This window comes from Protopterus annectens, chromosome 9.part0 (genome assembly GCF_019279795.1).
Source record: "Protopterus annectens isolate FY-2018-M chromosome 9.part0, PAN1.0, whole genome shotgun sequence".
Taxonomy (NCBI): Eukaryota; Metazoa; Chordata; order Ceratodontiformes; family Protopteridae; genus Protopterus; species Protopterus annectens.
Window position 1 is genome coordinate 290850541 of NC_056743.1, and position 24892 is coordinate 290875432.

The 24892-nt window shown below is 40.5% G+C and overlaps 1 protein-coding gene across 2 annotated transcripts in view; it reads left to right on the forward strand.

The window, feature by feature from the left end:
* The window catches only part of OTOG (otogelin), a 2079396-nt gene that overhangs the window by 1833014 nt on the left and 221490 nt on the right, over positions 1-24892 (forward strand). For both annotated transcript variants that reach the window (XM_044082876.1, XM_044082877.1), the window contains exons 45-46: positions 11566-11670; positions 12569-12673. In XM_044082876.1, coding sequence (XP_043938811.1) covers positions 11566-11670; positions 12569-12673 — 210 coding nt within the window. The remainder of the gene's footprint in view (positions 1-11565; positions 11671-12568; positions 12674-24892) is intronic.

A 24892-nucleotide genomic window follows, 5' to 3' on the forward strand; every position in this document is an offset into this window, starting at 1 on the left:
TGGATGCCTTGGCTAGGTTAAGATAATACCTTAGTGGAGTATTGTACTGGATGCCTTGGCTAGGTTAAGATAATACCTTAGTGGAGTATTGTACTGGATGCCTTGGCTAGGTTAAGATAATACCTTAGTGGAGTATTGTACTGGATGCCTTGGCTAGGTTAAGATAATACCTTAGTGGAGTATTGTACTGGATGCCTTGGCTAGGGTAAGATAATACCTTAGTGGAGTATTGTACTGGATGCCTTGGCTAGGTTAAGATAATACCTTAGTGGAGTATTGTACTGGATGCCTTGGCTAGGTTAAGATAATACCTTAGTGGAGTATTGTACTGGATGCCTTGGCTAGGTTAAGATAATACCTTAGTGGAGTATTGTACTGTATGCCTTGGCTAGGTTAAGATAATACCTTAGTGGAGTATTGTACTGGATGCCTTGGCTAGGTTAAGATAATACCTTAGTGGAGTATTGTACTGTATGCCTTGGCTAGGTTAAGATAATACCTTAGTGGAGTATTGTACTGGATGCCTTGGCTAGGTTAAGATAATACCTTAGTGGAGTATTGTACTGGATGCCTTGGCTAGGTTAAGATAATACCTTAGTGGAGTTTTGTACTGGATGCCTTGGCTAGGTTAAGATAATACCTTAGTGGAGTATTGTACTGGATGCCTTGGCTAGGTTAAGATAATACCTTAGTGGAGTATTGTACTGGATGCCTTGGCTAGGGTAAGATATGCAGTTTGCACTGTTTTACTCTCATCCGTTGCCTTTGTGACCCTCTCAAAGAAGTTTCTCAGGTTATATAGACATGACCTTCCCTTACCAAAGCCAAATTATGATGGTTCCATTTTGTGTAGGATAGCAATATCCTTGTTTATCATTTTCATAATAATTCATTCCATAGCTTTGCATGCTAAGCTTGTTAGTCTGATGGGCCTGTAGATTCCTGGTTCAGTTTATGGCCCAGCCTTGAGGAGAGGAATGAGTGTTGCAGTCCTCCATTCACTGGGAATGTAGCCTGTTTCAAGGCTGTAGTTGCAGAGTGCCTCACATGGTCCTGATAGGTCATTTTGTAGACTATTCAGGAGGCAATCAGGAATGTTGTTGGGACCCATACGGGCAGTGTTCTTGACTTTAGTGAGTGCTGCCAGGACCTGGTCCCTGCTAATAGTTGGGGGAACTATGCTGGAGGGTATTTCTCTTGAAGGAGTTGGGAGGTGTGGGGAGTTACGTTTGAGCTTAATTTATCAGCCATAGATTGGCTACACTGCCCTGATAGGTGAAGATGGTATTGATCACCTCCAGTTTAGCACACTGCTGTGTGCTACCTTTAAGGTTTTGGACTTAGCTGAAGAAGGTCTTGTGATTGACCTTAGCCTGCAAAACTATCTTGACCTCACAGTTGGCCTTGCTGGACTTACTTAAACCCTTTTAGTTTCTTGTTTAGTTGTATAAGGTAGCATTTGTCTTTAAGGGGCAGTGCTGTTCTTAATTTTGGCTACAATTTTTTTTTTTGTTTTATTGTATACCCTGTTTATAGGAGAATTCCACCAGCGGAGTTTGTTTTTAGTGTTTGTTTTGGGTTTACTGATGGTAAGTATGGCAACCTCTATGTAGCCATTCACGTTTTGTATAGGGACTCTTTTAATAATTCTTCATAGGTAGCTGTGGTCTGGTTGTTAGGGGGACCTTGAATTTTCACAAAGTGACACTTGCTAGGATGTAGTTTGCCCTACAATAGTTCCTAACTTTTTTCCTAACTCTTTCTGGGTTGATTTTTGTTTCAAAGGAGACAGCTTTGTGATTTGACCTCACTCAAAATAAGGATAGGTAGGGGCTATAATCAACCCTCTCCCAATGTCAATGAGTACCAGATCCAGTATGTTTGATGCTCTGGCTGGAGTTTGCACTGTCTGTTCCAAGGTGTTTGTGTTAATAAAGTCCAGGAAATGTTGTCTGTGAGTTTGAGTTAGTGTAAGTTTCCCATTCTGGAGAGAGATGGTTAAAGTAACCCATGGATAGGGTGTTTAGTTGCATCTTGAGCACTATTAGTAAGTTTAGGTTACAGTTGTGAGACTCTAGAGGCATAGTTGGTCACCTGTAGTTAACCATGGTAAGGTAAGAGACCTTATCTGTGGTGACTTGCATGTGGATGAGCTCCATGGTATCATCCTGTTTAACCAACCTGGAGGTATGTTTGTTGCTAACGTAGATTGAGACACCTCCCCTTTGGTCTCTGTTTATGTTGTTTTGGTCTAAATGTGTGAAAGGCACTGTCACCATGCACTGCTGGAGTACTTTCTACAACTATAACTCAAGTCTCAGTCATGGTACAGATGTCTACATTCTGTAGAGTGAGAAGGCCTGGAAGTGTGTGGATTTTTTTTGTTGTTTAGGCTACGAGCACTGAGGAGTAATACCTTAAGGTCACTTGGAGACTTTTTTTACAATGTTGGTAGTTTTGCCTTTTTGGCATTGCCTAAACAAAATTCAAAGGAAGTGGATAAAGTCTTAGTCAATGTCTGAAAGCCTAGGGGGGACAGGTTCTAGCCATTCTTGCCAAAGCTTTGTGGTATGTTGACCCTGTCCTTGAATGCTGAAAGACATTTGATTCCCTGGGAGTGATGCCAGAAGCTAAGACGATTATTAAAACTGAACATTTTATGTTCGTACTGTGGCATCATCCTTGGTGAAGGTAGAATGATGCTCAGTGTAAGGCTTGTACCCATCTGTGACAAATATTCTGAGACATCCATTGTGTATCTTTTTATATTGTCCAGTGAGGTACATCTCAGGTAACTTACACGCACATGAATTATGATACAATCGTATTGGTACCTGAGGAGCAGGGACTTGATCGTGTGCATGATATTATGGATCCTGTCTCCAGAGAGACAACTATGTGTTATCTTCTTGTCTAACCTGATGAGTAGAGCATCTGTGTGTCCCACAATGGAGTCCCCACTGACAAATGTACTGGGTAAAGTATATGCTTGCCTTATGGGCTTTGCTCTTGGGGCACCATTGGGTGTAGGCTTATGTGAGATGTTTGGTATTTCTTTTGTTGTTTGTGTTACAGGTATTGATGAAGAGCAGTGCTGCTGTTATATGGCATTGATTTGGGATGGTTTCTTTTAAGCGCCTTAGCATAAGACAATCTGTATGAATGGTGAACTGTATGTGTGGGGGACATAGTGTGGGTATTTTTTACAACCTCATTTATATGGGAGGTTTTGCTTCCAAGGAAGTTGTGTATTTACGTCTCTTGCATACTGTATTTTCTTTAATGATTTACTGGTTGTCTGAGAACATGAGAAAATTGCAACACTGCCTCAGGATGCCCAAGTTTACCAAGCTGTCCATAGAGTCATTAGGAAATTTCATATTCATGTTGTCCAGTCCAGTAACATGGTGAGCTATTTAGGATTAGGGATTGGTTCTTAACAGGGATCTCTTAAGGTAGTTTTTGGAATTCAGGGCAAGTTGTTATATAGTGCTAGGATATGGTAATGCTATTCAATGCATAAGCTGTCTGCTCTAAGCTTAATTCTACTCAATGCCATGCTGTTAACAGGTTTTGGATATAATTCTAACTTTATAGGTAAATTTTACAGTCTTTGTGTTTGCAATCGTACAGTGATAACAGCTACTGCTGGTGGGCAGCTCTATGCAAACTCTTCTAATTGATAGCAGAGAAAAAAAGCTTGTAAACGGACTCCTAAGGCCTCCAGCCAATAAACATACTCTGATCTCCCTGGAGTGCTTCCAACTTAGAGAGACCAGGTAAACACCTTCAAATCCAAGATGGATGATAATGGAATTAAATAATGTAAAAGCACAGCAAAAGTAGCTCTCAATTGCAGATTAAATGACAAACTACCAAACAACTAATTCCCTGGCTAATTTGCCCTTTTCAAAGTAATCTGGAGACAGAGAAATGATGATTTTTGACACAAAATTATATAAATCCTTTAAAAAATCCTCAAAAAGAGTAGCTATCACAGCTGCTCTGGTGGCATAGATGGATAAATTCCTGACAGTGGCCTAGTCAACCCAGGTTTAATTAGTGGCTTGGGCAACTGACAGAGTGGTAGGGAAGGGGTGGTCATGCCCATCCATGGTAGGATTATGCCCTTTGATGTGTTCCTTAAGGGGGTAAGTCCTAGGAGGGGAGTTATCCTCAAATGTAAAAACAATGAGCATGATGGGTAGGGAAAGGGAAGTGGGCATTTAATAAGAAATCTCCATAATATGGAAGCACAGATGAGCCAAGACCCAGGACACCATAAGGATTCTTGACCTGCCCTAGCAGAAAAAAAATAAAAAAATAAATAATCAAAAATCAGAGTAAGTTCTTTTGGGGGGGGGGGGTTTGGAGAGTAGCTGGTAGACCCGGCGTGGACATTGGGTACTGGGGGCCAGGCCTGTAGCAATGAAATCATAGGGGGCCAAAAATACAGTAGCAATCACTGTAGAAAGCAAGTACAAGAGCAGTAAATCAAGAAAATATTCTTATCTTGACCTAGATGGCTCTGAATACAGTTTAAATACTTGAAAGGCATTACAGGGTTCAGTGGAAGTGATGAATGTGCTGTTGCCAATGGTGTAACTCAACAGACCTTGCTGGAAGAATGGATGCAGCTTTGGATGTAAGTGTAAAATAAGTTTAGAGAAACACAAGCACAAGCCATAGAAATATGCATAATAGAAAAGAAGGTGAGAAGGAGGGTGGGGGAGAGAGAAGTTTAGATACAATGAAAAGAATGCACTTGTGACATGTACTTTTTCTGACTAAATTGCATGTGGTACACTTGGATGAGCAAGAAACACCCACACAAGTATCAATGATTTTACATTATACAGCCTGTTGAGGAGTTGAGCCCACAGCCATCTCCACATTTCCTATAGTACTTCTGTAAGTGCACCAAAGGCTGCAGTCAAACACTCAGTAGTGGTATGTGTGCCATTAGTGCACACGCATGAACGAAAAAGGGATACCTTTACCACTATTCACACATATGCTTATACCCTCCAGTGGCATGCATAGTGGTAGACCATAGTTTACTTAGATGAATGTGAAGCAGTGTCTTTCAGCTCAGTTTTCATCAAAAATTATATACCGAAAAACAGTGAGCCAAAAAACATAAAAAAACACAAAATAGCTTTTTTATTTGGAGGGGCAAACCCCCATGCACCATCCAATATGGGGTCAAGCCTCCCCAAGAAAATTATATATACCAACTGCATGGCTGCATAACAGTGAAGAAAAGGGGGCATCTTCAAAAACCATACTGCCAACTCGCATAACACATTACATGGCAATGAAACTCAGAAACACTGTCACACTTAAGACACACAATTTCAAAGGCAGTGATGACTCGTAGGTATGCTGTTGACAACAGTTCACGAACATAAGGAGGAAGATCTACCTTGATGTGTAAGTTGTTGAAATCACAGTATGTAGGAACTTGAAAAGGCAGATACTGCAGAAGGTTTTTGGAAGGCTGATCCCCTTACACTCAGAGTGCACTGTAACTTATGGACTTGTACTGGGTACCTACTATGGTGCATCTCCTGCTGACATAGTGGTTGTCCTTTGCTCCCTCTCCCCAGACAAGGAAAGTGGGAACTCATTCATATGAATGAACTATTTCTATATTGTAGCCCAGAATCTACAGTAGAAATATACTTCTCAATGCCCCGTGCCTTCCCCTTTGCACAAAGTATCATAAGAATTACCCTTTGCAACACACGTTGTATAAACATGTTATGGTCATCCATGGCACACAGGGCCCGTGCCTTTTTCTGCTAAACCTGCTACTAATACATCTTATCAATGACACCTTTGCATGGATTTCACACACCATGCTTGCAGAGTACCTGCAATAACACCTCTATCTCTTGGTCGGTGAACTTTTCCAGCCATTTCCTGTCTTAGGGGACTACAACAAGCCCTACACAACTGTGGGTTACACCCATTAGGAAACATGTCTGTCAGACAGTTGAAGCCATCCACCTGTGGCTACTGCCCCTTCCCCCATTTTGTAGCAGATTAATGAGTCCCTCTTCTATATTGCACAGCACATCTATATACACTCTACTGCAATAGGCATGGGCTGCCTACACCAGTTCTTGCACCTACCCTTGGCTCTATGCAGTGGTATGTACTCCATGAAACTGTCATGCCTACCCCTGTTAAGAGGAATGTTCTTGTCCTTTGTTTTTTGTTCTTCTCTAGAAGCCCAGTATTTATATTCTGCCTCATCACTACAAATGGTCATGACAGTGTCATGCTATTGTGCTATGTCATTGTGCCATGTTCTCACTCACACATACCCCATCCCACTCAACCATACACCATGTTATCTGTCTCACTTTGATGCCATCCAAAACAATTGTTGATTTCTTTATTGTGGTACATTGCAAGGCTGGTGGACTCCTTTCAGTATTTTATATCAGTTCCAGAGAGTTACTGTGCCAAGTAATGTATTTCACATATTTTGCCTGTGAGCATTTTTTGTGCAGAATGGCAGCTACAATTTCTATCATGTTACTGATGGTTTCAAAGCATGGGAGTTATGCTATTGAGATAGTTTAGCACCATTGTCTCTGAATCACATTCACAACATAATGCAATATCTCAGAAAAAGTTTGGACTAGCCATACTCTGAGCATCTCTAGTAAAGCATCTGCCCCATATGTTCATGTACACAGCCTGTATAGACCAGTAACATCAAAGCACTACAGAAAGAAGAATTGGAAGTTTCCTGTTGCTGAGCCTGTGCATATGTCAGATAATGTCTGAACTGGCATCTATGTGCTCGGAGTTGCCATTTTTATCCTCAATGAACCAGTATAGAGGTCATGGCTTTCTCAGGTGCTGTGAGCTGCAGAGCTCCAGCATGGCCTATCAGGGAGTGCAAAATATTCTTATTCATTTGGCATACAGGGACTTCTCTGAGTGCCTACTGGAGCACTAGCTAACATGGATAGTGGGTGATGTCACTGACATTAGCTATTCTGCTGAGCAATGACAGCTTTGATATAGTGACATCTGTTTTTTCTACCATGGCTGGCTTCAACAGTGAGGGGCAGAGTTTAGGGAAAGAGGTCAGGACATGTATTTGCAACATCTTTTTCCACTTCTTATTTTGCATTACCTGGTGTACCTGTCTAGTTGGATGTGCATGCTTTTTTATGCAACAACAGAGAAGTGACAGCTGCACTTGGCTTGATGAAGTTACAGGAGGAAGTAGCAACTATCTTGGCAGTGGGGTGCCTATACCATATGATGATGACTTTGGTGCTGGGTAACCAGTGGTTACAAGGTCTTCCTTTCAGCAGGAAATCATTTATACCCTGATGAAGTAGAGCTGGAGGGATTGCTGGTGGCTTAGACAGTTGCTGCACAGGAGGCTGATGCAAGATTCTCATCTGACAGATGCCCAAATTGGTCTTCTGTCATCTCCCAGCATCAGTTGTGGAAACTGCTGTCACCCAAAGTACATCAGTAATTGGATGTCCATTTTAGCACCGTGGAATGCCTTCTGACATGGCTTATAGAGTCATGTGGCTAAACAAGAATATCTTGCACTCCATGGTAGGCCATGCTGGAGCTCTGCTCAGTCCCTACCCAAACTGCAAAAAGTCACACAGGAAGCCTTTTCCTATGTTGAAACTTGGTTATCCGATGCCCAATTAATACTCAACCCAAACAAAACTAAACTACTCATCTTCCAACCCACCAAACATAGTCAAAACAACTCTAACTTTAACAGCAAAAGACAACACCACTATATACCCAAATGAACACACCAAATTGCTAGGAGTGGAAATAGACAATAAACTAAAATTTGACATTCACATATCCTTGACCATAAAAAAAGTCCACAAAAAACTAGGAGCACTATACAGAAATAAGCAACTTCTCACCAAAGCAGCAAATATTTCAATAGCAAATTCCCACCTTATCTCCACCCTACTTTATGCCTGTCCAATATATACCAACCTAAGGCAATGTGATCTAAACAAGCTAGAGACCTGCTACAACAAAATTGCCAAATTCGCCACAGGGGCATCCTACCATAGTCACCACTGTCTCTCACTTGCTGAACTGGGTTGGCTTGAACTCCCTCACCTCCTTCAATGGTATCAACTCTCACTCACCCACAAACTAGTAAATCATCCACTAAATGTTCCATCCCTCCAGAATCTACTCCAACCCTATCACACCACCAGGCCACTAAGATCCAGCAACAAAAATCACTTGCAGATCACTAAAGCCAGTAACTCTGCTGGTGAAGCACTATTCTCTTGCACCATAGCCAAATTATGGAGCTCCCTCCCACCCATAATTACCTCCGTACCATCATGCACCCACTTCATAACTTTACTAAAAGCGCACCTAAAAACATGCTGGCTATGCCCTTGCAACTCCCACTCTAATATCACCCTTCCCATCCAACCACTACCTTTCTTTCCACTCCACTAACTACTTTGATTATAGCAAGTTCAGATGCTCATAAGCCAGTACTTATTATACAGCAGGAACTTCTTCTTGTAACATTTGTTAATGTCTGTTATGTACTTCACAGATAAAGATTCCAGTTGTCTACTGATGTACTATGTTCTTCATCTGTAAATATTTTGTAAGTAATTGCGATGTAAATTGTTAATCGCTATGTAATCCAATGTAACTACTGTCTGTTTATTTTAACTGTGGAGCTTTTCTCCCCGGGCCTCTGCTGAAAATGGACCTACGTCCAGTCGGAAACTACCGGTAAACAAATATAAATAAATAAATAAATAAAATAAATACCAGGCTACACCACTGGGCCACCAGATACACAGCTTGCCAATAATGTCAGTCACAGAGGTAACTGATGACTGGTGTTGCCCTCTGGGCCAGCTTAGTATCCATTTATGGTCTGTCATATCCCTTTCCAGGTGTTCCCCTCCCAATAGTCCCATTCCCCATACTTTATTCATTGTCCAACCTACCTGATGAGCATTTGTCCACTCTGTTTCAGTCTGAGTGAATTTACTGTCATCCCCAGATTTTGTGTTGTTACCACCTCTGTCTGTGCACATCTGTATTTTATGTTGGCTTGTCTCTTCCTGTTACTCTCTCTTTTACATTTCTGCCTTCCTCCCCTATCCTCTCTGCGTGCCCCATGAAACTGTGCTTTTATATATTGAAAATGATGCCTTCTACTCAGGGACAGCCTTGGGTGAACTGGCACCCTAGTCGAAAGGCTGCATGGTGGCCCCTGCTTCCCACTGCCCTACCCCATGCACATCACATGGTGCTCCTTTGGTTCCTCCACATCCTGGAATATTCTCACCATTCAGATTATTTTTTCTTCCTTTTCTCACAAATTAACTTAATTCTTTTTTTTCCTGAATTTATTCATTCATTTAAAACATTTAACATTTAACATTTATTTAATTGGGGTGGTCCCCAGAAGCCATGGTGTTCCTTAATGCTGAGAGGTACATTTCTTAGCTTTTTAAACACCTTTTTCATCTAATGATGGAATGAATAAAACTCATTAAGGAGGTAAATTCAGAGTTACTGTTCAACTTTGCTTTTTTCCCCTGCATCCTTTTAACACACCCTAACTTGACCAAGGCTACACTGTAATAATTGTGAAACAAATAACTGCATTAATCCTGGGTTCCTAGAAGTTGTGTGGAATCTAGGTACTCTAAAGTGTATTTTAGAGTTTTTTAAATAACCTTTTTATTGTATGATAGACTTTACAAAAATTAAGTTTAAGGAAAGAGATTTAGTGCTATTTTTTCAACTTTGCTTTTCCCTGCATCTTTTCAGCATACCCTAATTGACTCAAACTCTGCTACATTAGCTACGGAGGAAATAATGATATTAAGAGGTGGATCCAGGGTCTGCCAGTCCCCGAGATGTCATATAGGTTCTAGATGCTCTGATGTGTATTTTTTAAATAAATGTGTAAGAAATAACTGAATTAAACTGGGGGATTGGGAATGCTAGGACCCCAAAAATACATGGTGTTATCGATGCTCAGAGGTGTATTTTAGGGCTTTTTTCAAACCTTTCTGTCCAGTGATGGCCTGAAGAAAAATCCTGAGTAAGAAAATAAATAATACTGTCTTAACTTTCATTTTATTTTATTTTATTTTTTTATTCTAGGAAGAAATACATTTTATCTAAGACCTATGTTCAAAGCTGACAAAATCAAAGTTCTCAATAAACTGAGAAGATAACTACTTCTGAGGACAAACAGATCATATCCAACAGTAGTACCTACCTCTCTACCCCTCCAAAAAACAATAGTCACTGTCTGATGTTAGATTGGGATGAAAGTTAAGGTACAAATGACCACAATTATATATTTCAAGTTACTGTAGTCATATATATATATATATATATATATATATATATATATATATATATATATATATATATATATATATAAAACAGTCCTCCTCATCCATACCCCTAAAAGACAATAGTATACATATGCCTATGATGTCACACAAGGACAAAATTGAAGAAAGAAAGAAAGAAAGAAAGAAAGAAAGAAAGAAAGAAAGAAAGAAAGAAAAAGAATGAAAAAGAACACAACATATTTAAATTTGTATTTTATTTGTATTTATATGACATTTGTTAACCGGGAAAGTCCGACTTGGAACAAAGCCAGTTTTCAGCATGCTTTTATAACTTCCTTCCACCTGTATATGCATCTGATATATATTTGTGAGGAAAATGAACAAAATAGTGATTAGACTAATGTTCCCAACTTGTTATTCCCAGATTTTACACTGCTGCTATAAAAGCAATAGAGTCCCTCTATGTGCATTTATCAAGTTGTGGGGAAGCTTAATGAAGCCTGTGTATATCTTTGAGATTTAGGAAGAAAATTGAAGAAATATTGCCATCTACCCCAACCCATACACAAGCTAGAATAACTTTCTATGCACACCTCTGATAAGGGCCAGTTTTAGACTATGCAGTGTTCAGGCAGAGGCCACTAAGACATTTGTGTCAAAAAGCATGTGTACAGCCATGTTATTTACAACATATGCCCTTTGTTTGAAAGTCTGGATGTTCTATGATGCATTTTATGCATATTATTTGAGAGATGACTATTTAATCCAAACAGATGACAAAAGAGCCAACTAGTTTCATCCAGGCAATCCCTACCAAGTATTTATAACCACTTCTGTGTACAGTTTCCTGCCTGATTGTGATAAAGGATGATGACAGTATAATGTTTCATCTTTGCTTCACACAAACAATTGCCACACATTAAAGTATTCAAGTTTGTTTCACAAAAATTACAAAGGTAGAATAATGAGTAAACAACAACAGCTTTTCCTATTCCTCCACTGTTGGGCTCAGCAGTTTGGACTTTATGCTTTCTGAAAGTTCTTAGTGTTTCAGATATAAAAATAATACAATTTAAAAATGTATAATAATATTTTTCAAATAAATATAATGATGTTGCTTGCTTGCTATAAATTACTTTATGTAGTTTTCAGTATCTAATTAAATTAACTTACTAATATTTGTTTTTTGTTTCTAAAGTTTGCAACCAGACATTATGTGCACTCCAAATGCCTAAATGCGAATATGGTGAAAAACTTGTCAGCTACTACAACAATGACTACTGCTGTCCAGATTATGTCTGTGGTACGTCAATTTTTAATATGCATACATGAAGACCTCTATTGGTATAGACTGCAGGGGCATTCTACACTGACTTATTTTGGTGTTCTAAAATAACCAATATATCCAGCACAGCTAAAACATTTATTTACAACATATGTATTGTGTAGAACCAAGTAATGTTCAACACCTCTGAGTTCCATGATGAAACAGCCAGCACCACAAATGGAGAGGCGGGAGATATACACTTTATTGCTGCATCTTAACAAAGGAAAGACAGTAAAGAATGTTACAGGCTGGTTATTTATTCATCAGCTCCTTATTCTGCAAAGTATACATTTTATAGTTTGCACCTTTCTGCAAACTTCAATTTAACATACTTCAGTTGCTAACCAGACAACCTTGAAATGTTCCTACATATTTTACATGACTATTATTTTATTACATACAGTACTGAACATTTCACCATTTGCAGTAAAAGTGAAACACATATTGAGTTATTAATGATTCAAAATGAATGAGCAGGTTAAGAGGTAATCATAACTGGTATCCATAAGATGGCTAGTGGTGTGGTAATATTTGTGTTGATGGAAAGTTACTTGTTGGTTAGTTATGTACACATAGAATTTAATACCAAGAGTAAGACAGTATAAGAACTTATCTCAAGTATCCTGTTCAGACTAAATTAGTTGCAAAAATCAGGCATACTCTTTTTAGTTTGCATAGAGGTTTATTAAAGTTGTTTCCTAATGATGAGGAGTCTGGAAGTTTTTTTATCAATTAGATAATGCTGTGGTGTTATGCAGATCTTTTCTCTGAAGGACTGTCCTGAGAGTTAGTATGTTGTATTTCAGTGGAACACACGCTAATATTAATACATTGTTTACTAATTTTTCTCAAATTGTCACATTCATTTATTCAGAGTGTGATCCTGAAAAGTGTGATTATGCCATGCCAAACTGCCGAGAAGACCAAACATTAATTAGTACTCGAATTGAAGGAAGCTGTTGCCTTTCATTTATATGCAGTAAGTCAGAAACTATAATATTTTTAGCAAATTAAATTCTTTATTGTATCAAAGGAAAATGATTAGAAATATTACTCATAAAAATGATACTAAACAATTCCTTGGGTAAAATACAAGTTGTTCTTCATGGAACACCAGTGCAGAAACAATTCATTGAAAACAGTGATGCTTTTGTTGATGGTTCCTTGTAGTATTAAAGCTTATGGTATTTATAGCTTACGAGTATGCATGAAAATAGAATATGAATATAAAAGTCATGCAGAGGGTACAAAGTGAAATGCAGTGGTATAATGTGAACACATCTTCAGATGTATTTAAGGAGCAGTGCCTGGCTATATGAGTCCTGTAGCAGTTAGTCTTGTAATGTACATAGTATAGTTTTGTGATTACTAATAAGATCACTGCAAGATGGTCTCCCACACTTCATATTGTCTGGTACTGTATATATACCAGACCATTAACTGAACCTTTTGCATTTTAGGAAGAAGTTGAGTACACCTGAATTGATGGAATAGAGAGCTGGAACCCTGACACCCCAAGTTGGATTAGTAACTTGGGCCCAGATGATTAAAGACAGACTAGCTATTCAAGCATGAGAGGAGTCAGGAGGTAGGACAGGGTGGCTTTTGCTAGCGTGCCCTCTTTGGGATGGAAAGAAAGAAGTTTTTGATTGTGATAAAGAAGAATATCTGGTGATGGGGATGTGCAGTAATCATGTGGCAGACTGCAGTTCAAGTTGCAGCATTTAAGGGGGGGGGGCAGAGCTAACTGATGTTACACGCAATAGTATACATGAGTTCACCCTCTCTGTCCAGTTAGGACATTTTATAAAAACCTCCAGAGATGCAGAACCAGCATATGTAACACTGTAGGTTCAATTTCCTCTTACCCGCACACCACTGGTGCAGTTTCAGCTCTGGTGTGTAGAACAAGGGGAACTTAGGGTAAAATGGTAGTGATAAGCGGGGGGGGGGGGCATACAAATGTCAAACACCAAGAAAAGAAAAACAGTTGAGTAGGGCTGTACTTCAGCTATTTGTTTTTTTCTAATTTACATTTGAAATAAGAGAAGTCTAATCTCACAATGACAAAATGAAACATTTGGTGAAGGATATGCTGATGATTTCACAGTTTTCATTATTAAATATCAGCCAGCATAAAACTATTATCTATCTTTGAGAATGCAAGGGTCAAATAATGACTAATATTTGAAAGGAGAAATGCAAATGCAAATGCATGATATTTTTGGACAAGGCAAGTATTTGCCTTTTTTCAAAATAGTCCTGATCTTGGAAGTATGTTCATTAAGTAGAAGGGCTATATGTAGGTGCCGGGTCTTTCCTCGGCATAAAACTTTAATTCAAGGCAAAAGTCTGTATAATCACATGTTCATAATTTAGTACATTCAATGTAGAATCTCTATTTTTGAAGTTTATTGAGAAAAGACAGTACAATTATTATACATGTTGGGTATAGACCTGCTTCTTACATACAGTATTCTATAATGAGTAAATAAACCATATAGCCACGATGCATTTTTTTATCTTTACAATTGCTATTGTTTTCCATACTTTTCACATTTTTCAATTTACATTTCAGCATACACATAGTATTACATTAAAGTTTCCATGAGGAGGACTCAAAATGTATACAGAATATTTATGCATATTGCATGAATAACATCATTGCATTTGGGCCTTTTAATGATAAAACAATGTTCAGCTATACCGCTCAACCTCTTAGAGCAAGAAAACTGGACAAAGCCATAAATAATGGGGGAAAAAAGGTCCAAAATAGGGACAATTTTTAAATATTGTTCTTAGAATTGTAGAAAGTTGATAGAATAACAAGTTTTGCATTAGCATGAATTTCTTTTTTTTTAAACATCTTTATTAAATTTTCACATATGACAAAGGCAATCTTACATTTATATAATGAAAAACATACAAAATGATACAACTTTAGTTGCAAACACTATTATGTCTTGTCAATATTTCTTGATTTCAGTCCTCAATGATTTGCCAAAAAATAAAATATGCAGAACAGACTAAAATATAAGGCACCAGACAGCGTCTGACTGTGAGGCGACAACGCTACCGCCTGACTGTACTTCTGCATTTTTAATAAAAAAAAAAAATAAGAAAAGATTTCTACTTTTAAAGTGTAGCAAACTGCTTGTTACAAATGTAGCAAACAGTTGCTACAGTTTATACCCTGCCTGAATGGACAACTATGACACTCAGGTTTTAGGTAAAAAGAAAATTGAAATTTTTATTTTATTTGGACTTTTAAACTGTAGCAAATGTGTAGGAAGCAGCTGTAGAGTTTAGACTACACATGGAACACTACAGTGCTCTGGTTTAACTGAAAATGCAATACCAGCTATTGCACTAAGGAGAGATCTGGATTGGATGATCATGCCCCCAACACATTGTACCTGAGGCAGTTATCCCTCCCACCCTACCATAGCTACACAACTGGGGCTGAAGGAGACCTGGATAAAGGCAGTAGTCATGGTGCCAAAACTTTCATGGCTTTCTTGCAGCCAAAGTGTGTTCCCTCTGTGGGATTCATGGAACTGTCAGACAGCTAGCAGTCCCTAAAGTCTTGGCAGGTAAGTAACCTTCTGGGGAAAAACTTCCATTACATCATTATTTCTGAGGAAACTCTTGTTTGCTTTTCTGTTAGTTAAATTGTATATTTCATGCTAGAAAATGTTTTTTTTTTATGGAAATTTTACTTTGGAAATGTTTGTGTGAAAAAGATGTTTAAAAATCTTTTTTCTTCATTTCTTGTCTACATTTCAATCTAGAATATTTGTGAGGGGCAGAATATTAAATCCAAATTCTGGACCAAATACTTCCACTAGCCCCAATCTCCCTGTTACAAGTAATAAAACCAACCACAGATACAAATTCTTCACCATGAATGCCCAAAGTCTAAGAAACAAAGTAGTCCACTTTCATGCCTGGCTTAACCACAACCTACCAGACATTGTAGCCATTTCAGAAACCTGGTTAAAACCCTATATTTGTGACTCTAAAATCCTCCCTCCTGGATTCCAATCCCTGTGACATGACTGCTTAAATAGAAAAGGGGGTGGGGTAGCCTTAATCTACTCTCACTTGCTGTCCGTATCTCCCTACCCCAACCCTATCCCTCCATTCAGCAATGCAGAACTCGTAATAGGCCTACTAAAACTAAATAACCACAAAAGCATTTGTATCATTGCCCTCTACATCCCCCTGATAGTAACATCACCACTCTTGAAGAAATCCTCCTCTGGACTTCTACCAATATTAAGTCAGAGACCTTCATACTTAGAGATGTAAATATCGACTGGAATAAAATCAACAACCCAAATCCCACCACATCCATCAGTTTATATAACTATACCCAACTAACTAACTCTGTCACCAAACCCAACAAAACAAACCTTCCAGATAGCACTCTAGACTGGATCCTAGTTTCTCACCCTAATAAAGTCATAAACTCTGGCATTATTCCAGACCCTATAGGAGACCACTTGCCATCTTTCATCCACATAGCTACCCACTCCACTCCTCACCTACACCAATTTACCTACACTCGGAACCTCACAAACTTTAACCCCACGACTTTCTCTGACGCCCTAAAATAAACAAACTGGAACAACCTAAAAACGCTACCTCTTGACAATGCCATATAATTCTTCAACTCAACCTTCTTAAGCATCCTCAACTCTCTAGCTCCACCAAGAGCAAAAAGGGTAAAAACCAAGACCACACCTTGGCTAACCAAAGACAACAAAAAACTCCAGTATAACCAATCATATAACCCCCAAACATTTCTGGAATTCCATTAATTCTCTTCTCAAACCAGGCACCAAAAATAACCCTTGCCTTGACTCCGGAAAATCTAATCCTGAAATAGCCTCCCTATTCAACTCCTTCTTCACCAACTTCATAGCAGAGTTGACCAAGACTTTCCTTAACAACAACCTTTCCCCCCAACCTATCCAATCTTCCTCACCCCTTTCACAACCCTCTGCCCCAATCCCTCTCCAATATTTGAGCTCAAACCCATCTCAACCTCCCACATAAAAAAAACTACTCTCTAAATTAAAACCATGCTCCAATGCCCCTGACAATATCCCATCTTCCTACCTAAAAATAGCCAGAGACGGTATCGCTCTTCCCATCAGCATCTTGATCAATAGATCCATGCAGGAATCTTATGTGAACAAATATGGCATGCTGCCTTTTTCCTACCTCTCCATAAAGGAGGCAAAAGCAATACCATCTCTAACTTCCACCCATAGCTATCCTCTCTCCAATCTCAAAACTCCTAGAAAAATGGATCCACCTACAGCTTATGCCATTCCTAGCCAATTACCAAATAATTACTCCAATCCAACATGGTTTCCGACCTGGCCATAGTACTAGCATCACCCTTCTCTCTTACTTAGACACAGTAAATCTTGCCCGTGACTCTGGAAAAATTGTTTCTCCTGTTCTACTTGATCTGTCCAAAGCATTTGATAGTATCTCCCACACCCACCTTTTAAACCACCTTTCTAGCCTCCATCTCTCCCAGAATTTTTTATCCTGGTTCTCAAGCTACCTTTCTGACAGGTCTCAAGCCGTGAAATGGGGAAAAGGCTCCTCAACATTCCTTCCTACCCCCACTGGGGTACCCCAGGGATCCATACTTAGTCCAATGTTGTTCAACATCTTTATTAATGACTTCCACAAAGCCTTACCCAGTACCAAAATTGTACAATATGCAGATGATTCAACTTTAGTCTACTGCGCCTCCAACTTCTGTGACCTTCAAACAGTGACCCAAACTGTTTTCTCCTCCACCGAAAAATGGATGCTCCAAAACCACCTCTCACTAAATGCCAACAAATCCAAAATACTATTATTCTGTCCTTGTAAAGCCTCTTGATAAAAATGAATTCCAAATTTACAGCCAAAACAACGCTGCCATAGAAGTTGTTCCCTTTGCTAAACTACTTGTGGTTAGTATTAATGAACACCTAAAATTCAACACTCATATCCAGCAAAACATTAAGAAAACTCATGCAAAACTTGATATGCTATACAGAAACATCCACTTTCTTTCTCCTCCCACCAGACAAACTCTTGGCACTACCTATTTACTCCCCTCACTTTTGTATGGTGCTCCTCTTCTAACAAACTTATCTGCCTCTCTCTCTTCTAAACTGGAAGTCTGTTATAATAAGATTTCTAAATTTGCCACCAAAGCCAAATTCTCCTTCCATCATTGTACTGCCCTTCGTTTGTTAAATTGGCTTGAACTCTCCCACCATCTAGACTATCTCCAAATTACTACAGCCCACAGACTAATTTGTCAACCTACTAAGTGCCGGGCACTAACCAATATCCTCCAACCTTACACCCCACTGAGAACTCTGAGATCAACTCACCAAAACCTAATCACTGTCTGCAAACCCAGTTGTCCTGCTGGTCAGCTACTGCTATCCTTTTCATTAGATAAAACATGGAAGTCTCTTCCATCCTCTCTAAGGACTTGTGAAAGCTTTGAAACCTTTAAAACTCTGCTACACTCCTACCTTTACTCTAACAGGAAATGCAACTGTTCTCTCCCCACATAACCTAATACTCTTTCCTCCCCTTAAACTCTTGTCCAACTCTGAGCACAAGCTAACAACTTAAATGTAAATATTGTAAATATCACAACTGTGCAACTTAAAATAACCTCTGCCACCTTCTTTCTCTGTTTCTCTTCTTAATATTTTTGCCCCTCACTATTAAGTTTCCATTGCCTTTCTAAATTCTAGATACCATATAATTAAGGAATTTATTCCTGTTCTTTAGCTTAACATAGAATTGTAACCATGATATGTTCTGTAGTCCTATCTCGCCTTCATTCTTGCATGTGGGGTCAGAGCCGATCCTAGGCTCCGACTTGGCCAATTACAAAGCTCAAAGTCTCTTAGCTGGGTCGTGGCAAGGTAGGTATCCAATAGTGCACTAGTAAGAATCTACAGATCTTGTTTGCTGCGTCGAGTTCAGAAGTGCTTCTTACTTGGCAATGGCTAAGTTGCATATTTTTCATTATTATCATAGCTCTTATTGATATTTCTGCTTATAAGATAGCTTAGTTTATACAGTTTTAGTAATAGTTTTTCATAGGTAGATAATAGTAGTGTGTTTTTGCTATTTTTTTCCGTAGTTATTGCTGAAAACTTGTTGGCCGTCCTAGGCCCATTTTTGTTCTCCGAGTGGTATTCTTTCTCTGTGGCTAGTTTGACTTTGTTTTCCTATTTAGCGTAGGTCTGCGTTTGTGTTAGGACCTTGTTTTTCCAGTTTTCAATAAAATAGTATATTGTGTACAGTGTTATTTACTATTATTGGCTAGTTTTTGCCCGCTGTTTAATGTTACAATTTGTGATATTTTTCTGATTTAGTTCTTTCCTGTTTCCCAGCAGCTAGGTCCATTTAAGTTAGAAGACCTAGTCCTCTATTTTATTTTTCTGGTGTTTTTTTTCCTCAACAGAGCTAGGCTTGTTTAATTTAGAGGACCTAGTCCTCTGTTGTTTTCTCGTGTGTGTGAGTTATCTTGCGGGGCTAGGCCCGTTTAAGTTAGAGGACCTAGTTCTTGGTTGTGTTTTTGTGTGTTGTTTTCTTACAGGGCGAGCCCCGTTTAAGTTAGAGGACCTTGTCCTCTCTTCTGTCTTTATAGAAGTTTGGTTTGTACTAAGCATGTCAAAGGAGTCCACAGATCATAAACCCTTGGGTTTTAAAAAGTGCCTTAAGTGCTCCCAAAAAATGTCAGTTACTAATGGGCATAGTAATTGCGTTTACTGCTCAGAGCCATTCATCTGCAGGAAACTTGTTCTTTCTGTCACTCCTTCAGCTCCAAGAAAGGAAGAACAAATTAATACTGAAAGGTCTCCTTCGAGGAGGACTTAGCCAGTTCTTCATCATCCTCCAAGTCTCCCTCCTCAAAGAAAGAGAAGGTCAAGTCAGCAAAGAGAAATTCTCCTGCATCGACTGTTTTGTCTGGACCACCTCAGAACACACTAAAATTGGATAAGGCTTCTACCTCTTCAACTCCACTGTCCTCGGAGCCACTTGAGGTTATTGATGTTGACACTGCAGTGTTGGCCCCAAGTCTTTTGGAGCCGACTACTGAAAAATTGCATCGGAGCCAGTCTAGAGAGCTATTGCTAGTCTCCCCAACTTTACGATCTCCCATATTACAGACATCTAGGTCACCTACCCTGTCATCCAGATCCTCTAAGAGCCTTTCGGAAGAGGATGTAGAGAGAGTAGTGCTTAGACTTTTGAAGTTGTCTGCTTTACCAAAACTGTTGCTGGCTCCAACCCAGTCAGCTCCAGAGCCATCTAAAACCAATCTCTCTGTTGTTGTTCCTCCTCTGAGCCGTGTTGGTCCTTTTTCGCCAGAGTTTTCAGTGTCACCTGTTGTGGAACCCTCAGTTTCAGCAATCCTTGTGGCTGTCTCGGAGCCGAGTTCTGCTCTGACACCTTCAACACCATCCTTGGTGTCTAGGAGCCGATGCTCACCAGTTGACCCCAACAGGGACGCTTGCACCCAAACCTCCTCGCTGCCGAGCCTACCTCTCAGTGCATCAGCTAGGTTTCGCTCGGACCCTACATCCATCTTGGAGCCGATCTCTTTGGAGCCGACTACCTCTATTTCCTCAGAACTGGTGCTGTCCTTGGGGCCGGAGAGATCTGCATTTGAAATGATGAGGAATGTGCTGTCTCAGTTCTCAGCTCCACACAAGGGTACCACTACTCTTCCCCCTCAAGCACCCACCTCTGTCTCAGCACCTTCTCTCTCTTGACAGCAGAGACCCGCAGCCTCAGGAACCCCCATTGGGTGGCCACCAGTCTTCCGAGACCTCTCCAGAATACCCTTCTGAGCAGCCCTCTCAGAAGAGAACATGCAAAAGGAAGCATGTAGACTCCCTGGATGAGTCCATCACCTCGGACACTGACCTCGAGGAGTCAGAAGGGTCCCTCAGGTCATCCTCTGATGATATCTCCATTGTAGATATCTTAGAGATCCTAAAGCAAAGAGGCGGCTGGCCCACTGTCACCCCTTCTAATGAGGAGTCAGTGTACCTGAAGGCTTTCAGGTCTCAACCTTCAGCCTCTTGGGTGTCTCCATCTTTTGATGAGCTCCTGGACCTAGTTAGTCGAAAGGTGTGAGAAACTCCTGATACTGTGGAACCAGTCCCCAGAAGACCCAACAAATTTCTCTCAGTCCCCAAAGAGAAAGAGTTCTTGACTAAAGGTGTGCCTGTAGATGCCATGGTGGTGGCAGCAGCCATAAAGAAGGAACTAGACTTCTACATCTGTCCATCCACCAGACAAGGAGTCTTGTACGATGGATAGATACAGGAAGCATATCTTCTCTTCAGTGCCTTTTACTCTCAGATCGCTGAATTACCTCACACATTTCACTAAGCTTCAAAGAGCTCTCCTAAAGGAGCTAGGAGATACTCTCCAAGGAACATCAACTGAAGGAGTCCCAGAGAAAGTTACTGGTTAGTTGTTTACCTTGATCTCCTATGCAACAGATGGAGCGAGTAGGGCAGCGGGTTCAGGGGCTTCCCTTAGGAGACACTCCTGGATGATGCGCTTATGCAATTTTGCGGAGCCCTTCAAATCTACTTTTACCAATGCCCTCTTTGACGGTTCCTCTTTGTTTGGACCAAAGGTAAAAGATACACTCACCAGCTGTGAACAGGAAGGGAAAACTCTCTCTACCATGGGAGAACGTTTTACCTTCCCTTCTAGACCATACCCCAAGGATCAGAGAGGTGGAAAAATGTGGTTCAAGAAATCCCAAAGATTTTTCCCAGATGCACAGGGTGATTCCTCCTTCAGAGGCAGGGGAGGAAGAGCTAATGATAGACATTGCCCTAGAGGCAGGGGGGGGTCCACAAAACCAAGGTGGCCATGATTCCTTTTGTGGCCGTCCCTAGCAGCGCTCCTGATGTGGGGTGCGGCCGCCCTTCTCTGGAGCCAGTCGGGGGTCGCTTATCTTTGTATCCAGAAGCCTGGCTCAACATCACCAAAGACAAGGGGGTACAAAGAATAATCACCAGAGGATACTCCATACCCTTTTTTCTTCCACCCCACACCCCCAAGAAGATCCCAGATACTCCACCCAATTACAGAGATCAAGCAACCATAGAAGTTCAAAAGTTGCTTTCAAAGAGAGTCATCCAAACCATCCCCACAGACCAGATAGGATTTGGAACTTACTCCAGATTCTTTTTAGTGCCAAAATGAACAGGGAGCTGGAGGCCCATTTTGGACCTCAGCAAACTAAACGAATCAGTAAAGAAGTCTAAGCTCCGAATGATAACCCTGCAGTCTATACTCCCGCTATTTGGGAAAGACAATTGGATGTGCTCCATAGACCTCCAAGATGCGTACTACCACATCAAAATGGACAGAGCATCGAGGAGTCATCTACACTTCCAGCTGGGAGCCAGTCATTACCAATTTTGTGCTCTGACCTTTGGTCTCACCACAGCCCCCCAGGGTGTTCACCAAATGCATGGCGGTAGTGACAGCTCACTTGAGACGTCATAGATTCCAAGTCTTTCCATACCTGAACGACTGGCTCCTGACCACCACCACCACCAGGCACTTACTGCTGCAAGCCAGGGATTCTACCATCCAGCTCTGTACCCAGCTAGGAATTACGATAAATTGGGAAAAGTCTGCCTTGTCACCCTCTCAATTTGTGACTTTTATAGGTGCAGAAATGACACAGTTGCCATGATGGCTCAACTTCCTGCAGACAGAATTCAAAACCTCAGACAACAGATATACAGCTTACTTCCTTAACAAAAAGTCAAGGACAAGACAGTGCTGAAACTTTTAGGGACCATGGCTTCTACCATAACTGTGGTTCCACTAGCCAGATTGCATATGCAAATTCTTCATTGACTACTTTTTTTCCAGTAGTCTCTTCAACAACTGCCTCTGTCTCATCATAATGGAATCTTGCAAAAAGGACCTTCATTGGTGGATTCAGCCCAATCAACTGACGACAGGAACACCCTTCCTTCCTCGCCAACCTGTTGCTACAATGACCACGGATGCCTCCCAGATAGGGTGGGGGGGGCATTATCTAGGCAAGACTGTCCAAGGCACATGGCAAGGTCACGAGGCTCACTTGCATATCAGTGTCCTAGAGATGACAGCAGTGCTACTAGCATTGCAAGCACTTCACAACTTTCTTCCTCTAGGGATGTTAACAATCCAATTAGACAATATGTCCGTGGTATGGTATCTAAACAAGCAAGGAGGAACCAGATCTTACCCCCTTTGTTGAGAGGCTCTTCGTGTTTGGCAGTGGGCGATATCTTCCCAGCACTTTCTAGTAGCAAGGCATATCCCGGGGACAATCAATGTGATAGCTGATAAGCTCAGCAGGGCAATCTTGATGCAGCATGAGTGGTCTCTGAATCAGAAAGTAGCGGAAGATATTTTCCGCAAATGGGGACAGCCTTGCTGCGATCTGTTTGCCAGTCCAATCAATGCCAAATGCAGCAGCTACTTCTCCTTTATCCCCCCTCTGGGGGAGTCACAGAAGATTGCACTTGTTCACAATTGGCCTCCGGGACTTCTTTATGCATTTCCTCCCTTTCCGCTCATATCAAAAGTGATCCAGAAAGCAAAGTCCTTGGGAAGCAAAATGATTCTGATCACTCCTTACTGGCCTTGTCAGATTTGGTTCCCCTTTCACGGGCCTCATCTCCTAGACTATCCATGGAATCTGGACCCAGTTCCAGACCTTTTGACACACATGTCAGTTTCCCTTCACCCCTGCCTCCACACTCTCAACTTGACAGTATGGCTGCTCCAGTCACATCCCATGTCAGGCTTCATGATTTTTCACCTGCAGTGACCCATATCCTCATGTCTACCCACAAACCTTCCATGAGGAATTTATATACTAGCAAATGGAGAAGATTTTCTATCTCGGCAAAAGAGAAAAATATAGATCCTTACACAGCGTCCATCCCCTTGGTGTTAGAATTCCTAATCAAACTTTTCCATCAGGGATCAGCTGCTGCTACAATTAAAGTTCAACTGGTAGCGATATCCAGTTTTCATTTGGGACAACATGAGCCTAATCTGATGGCTCACAGATTGTGCAAAACTTTCCTTAAAGGCACTACCTTACTGAGACCTTCCTTTCAGGAACCTGTATCTCCTTGAGATCTAAATTTCATTCTGTCCAAACTTACTTCCCCGCTTTTTGAACCCGTGCATTCATGTGAACTGAAGTTTCTGTATTGGAATACCGTTTTTCTAGTAGCTATTACATCTGCTAGAAGGGTGTCAGAGTTGCAAGCACTGTCAGTCAAACCTCCTTACTTGATTTTTCTTAGAGACAAAGTTTCCATTTGTACAAACCCTTCCTTCATCCCCAAAGTTTGCTCTCAGTCTAATTTGAACCAAACTATCGAACTGCCTGTATTTTTTCCTAATCATTCAAACAGTGCAGAATATAAATTTCATCAACTTGATGTTCACAGACAGTTACGGTTCTACCTACATAGAACTAAGGAACTTAGAAAATCAGACCAATTGTTCGTATCCTTTTCTGAAACCAGGATAGGTTTGCCAGTCTGTAAAGTAACTCTATCTAATTGGATTTCCAACTGTATCTCTTTTATCTACTCTTCCAATGGAAAGAACCTTCCATTTAAAATTAAGGCTCATTCCACAAGATCCCTATCCACATCTGGGACCTTGCAAGCCAGAGTTCCAATTGACAGTATTTGTGCAGCAGCAACTTGGGCTACCCCTCATAAATTTATTACTCATTACAAATTGGATTTGACCTCAAGGGGTAGAGCCGCCTTTGATTCCACGGTTCTTAGGAGTATATTCACATGAGCCACCCTAGAAAATGGTACTAGGGATGCTGTCCTATATGCAAGAATGAAGGCGAGATAGGACTACAGAACATAAAGAAGTTATGTACTCACCATAACGTTCCATGTTTGTAGTCCATCTCACCCTTCATTCTTACAAACCCACCCACCTACCCCCGTCCATGTATCCTTGGGGGATCTGGAGACAGGATAGTATTGCTTTTGGTAGGGTGGAGACTTTTCATCTTTGTTGTTCCTTGTGGAAAACCTTTCTATCAGTTTTATAGTCAGCAGCAAACAAGATCTGGGGATACTTA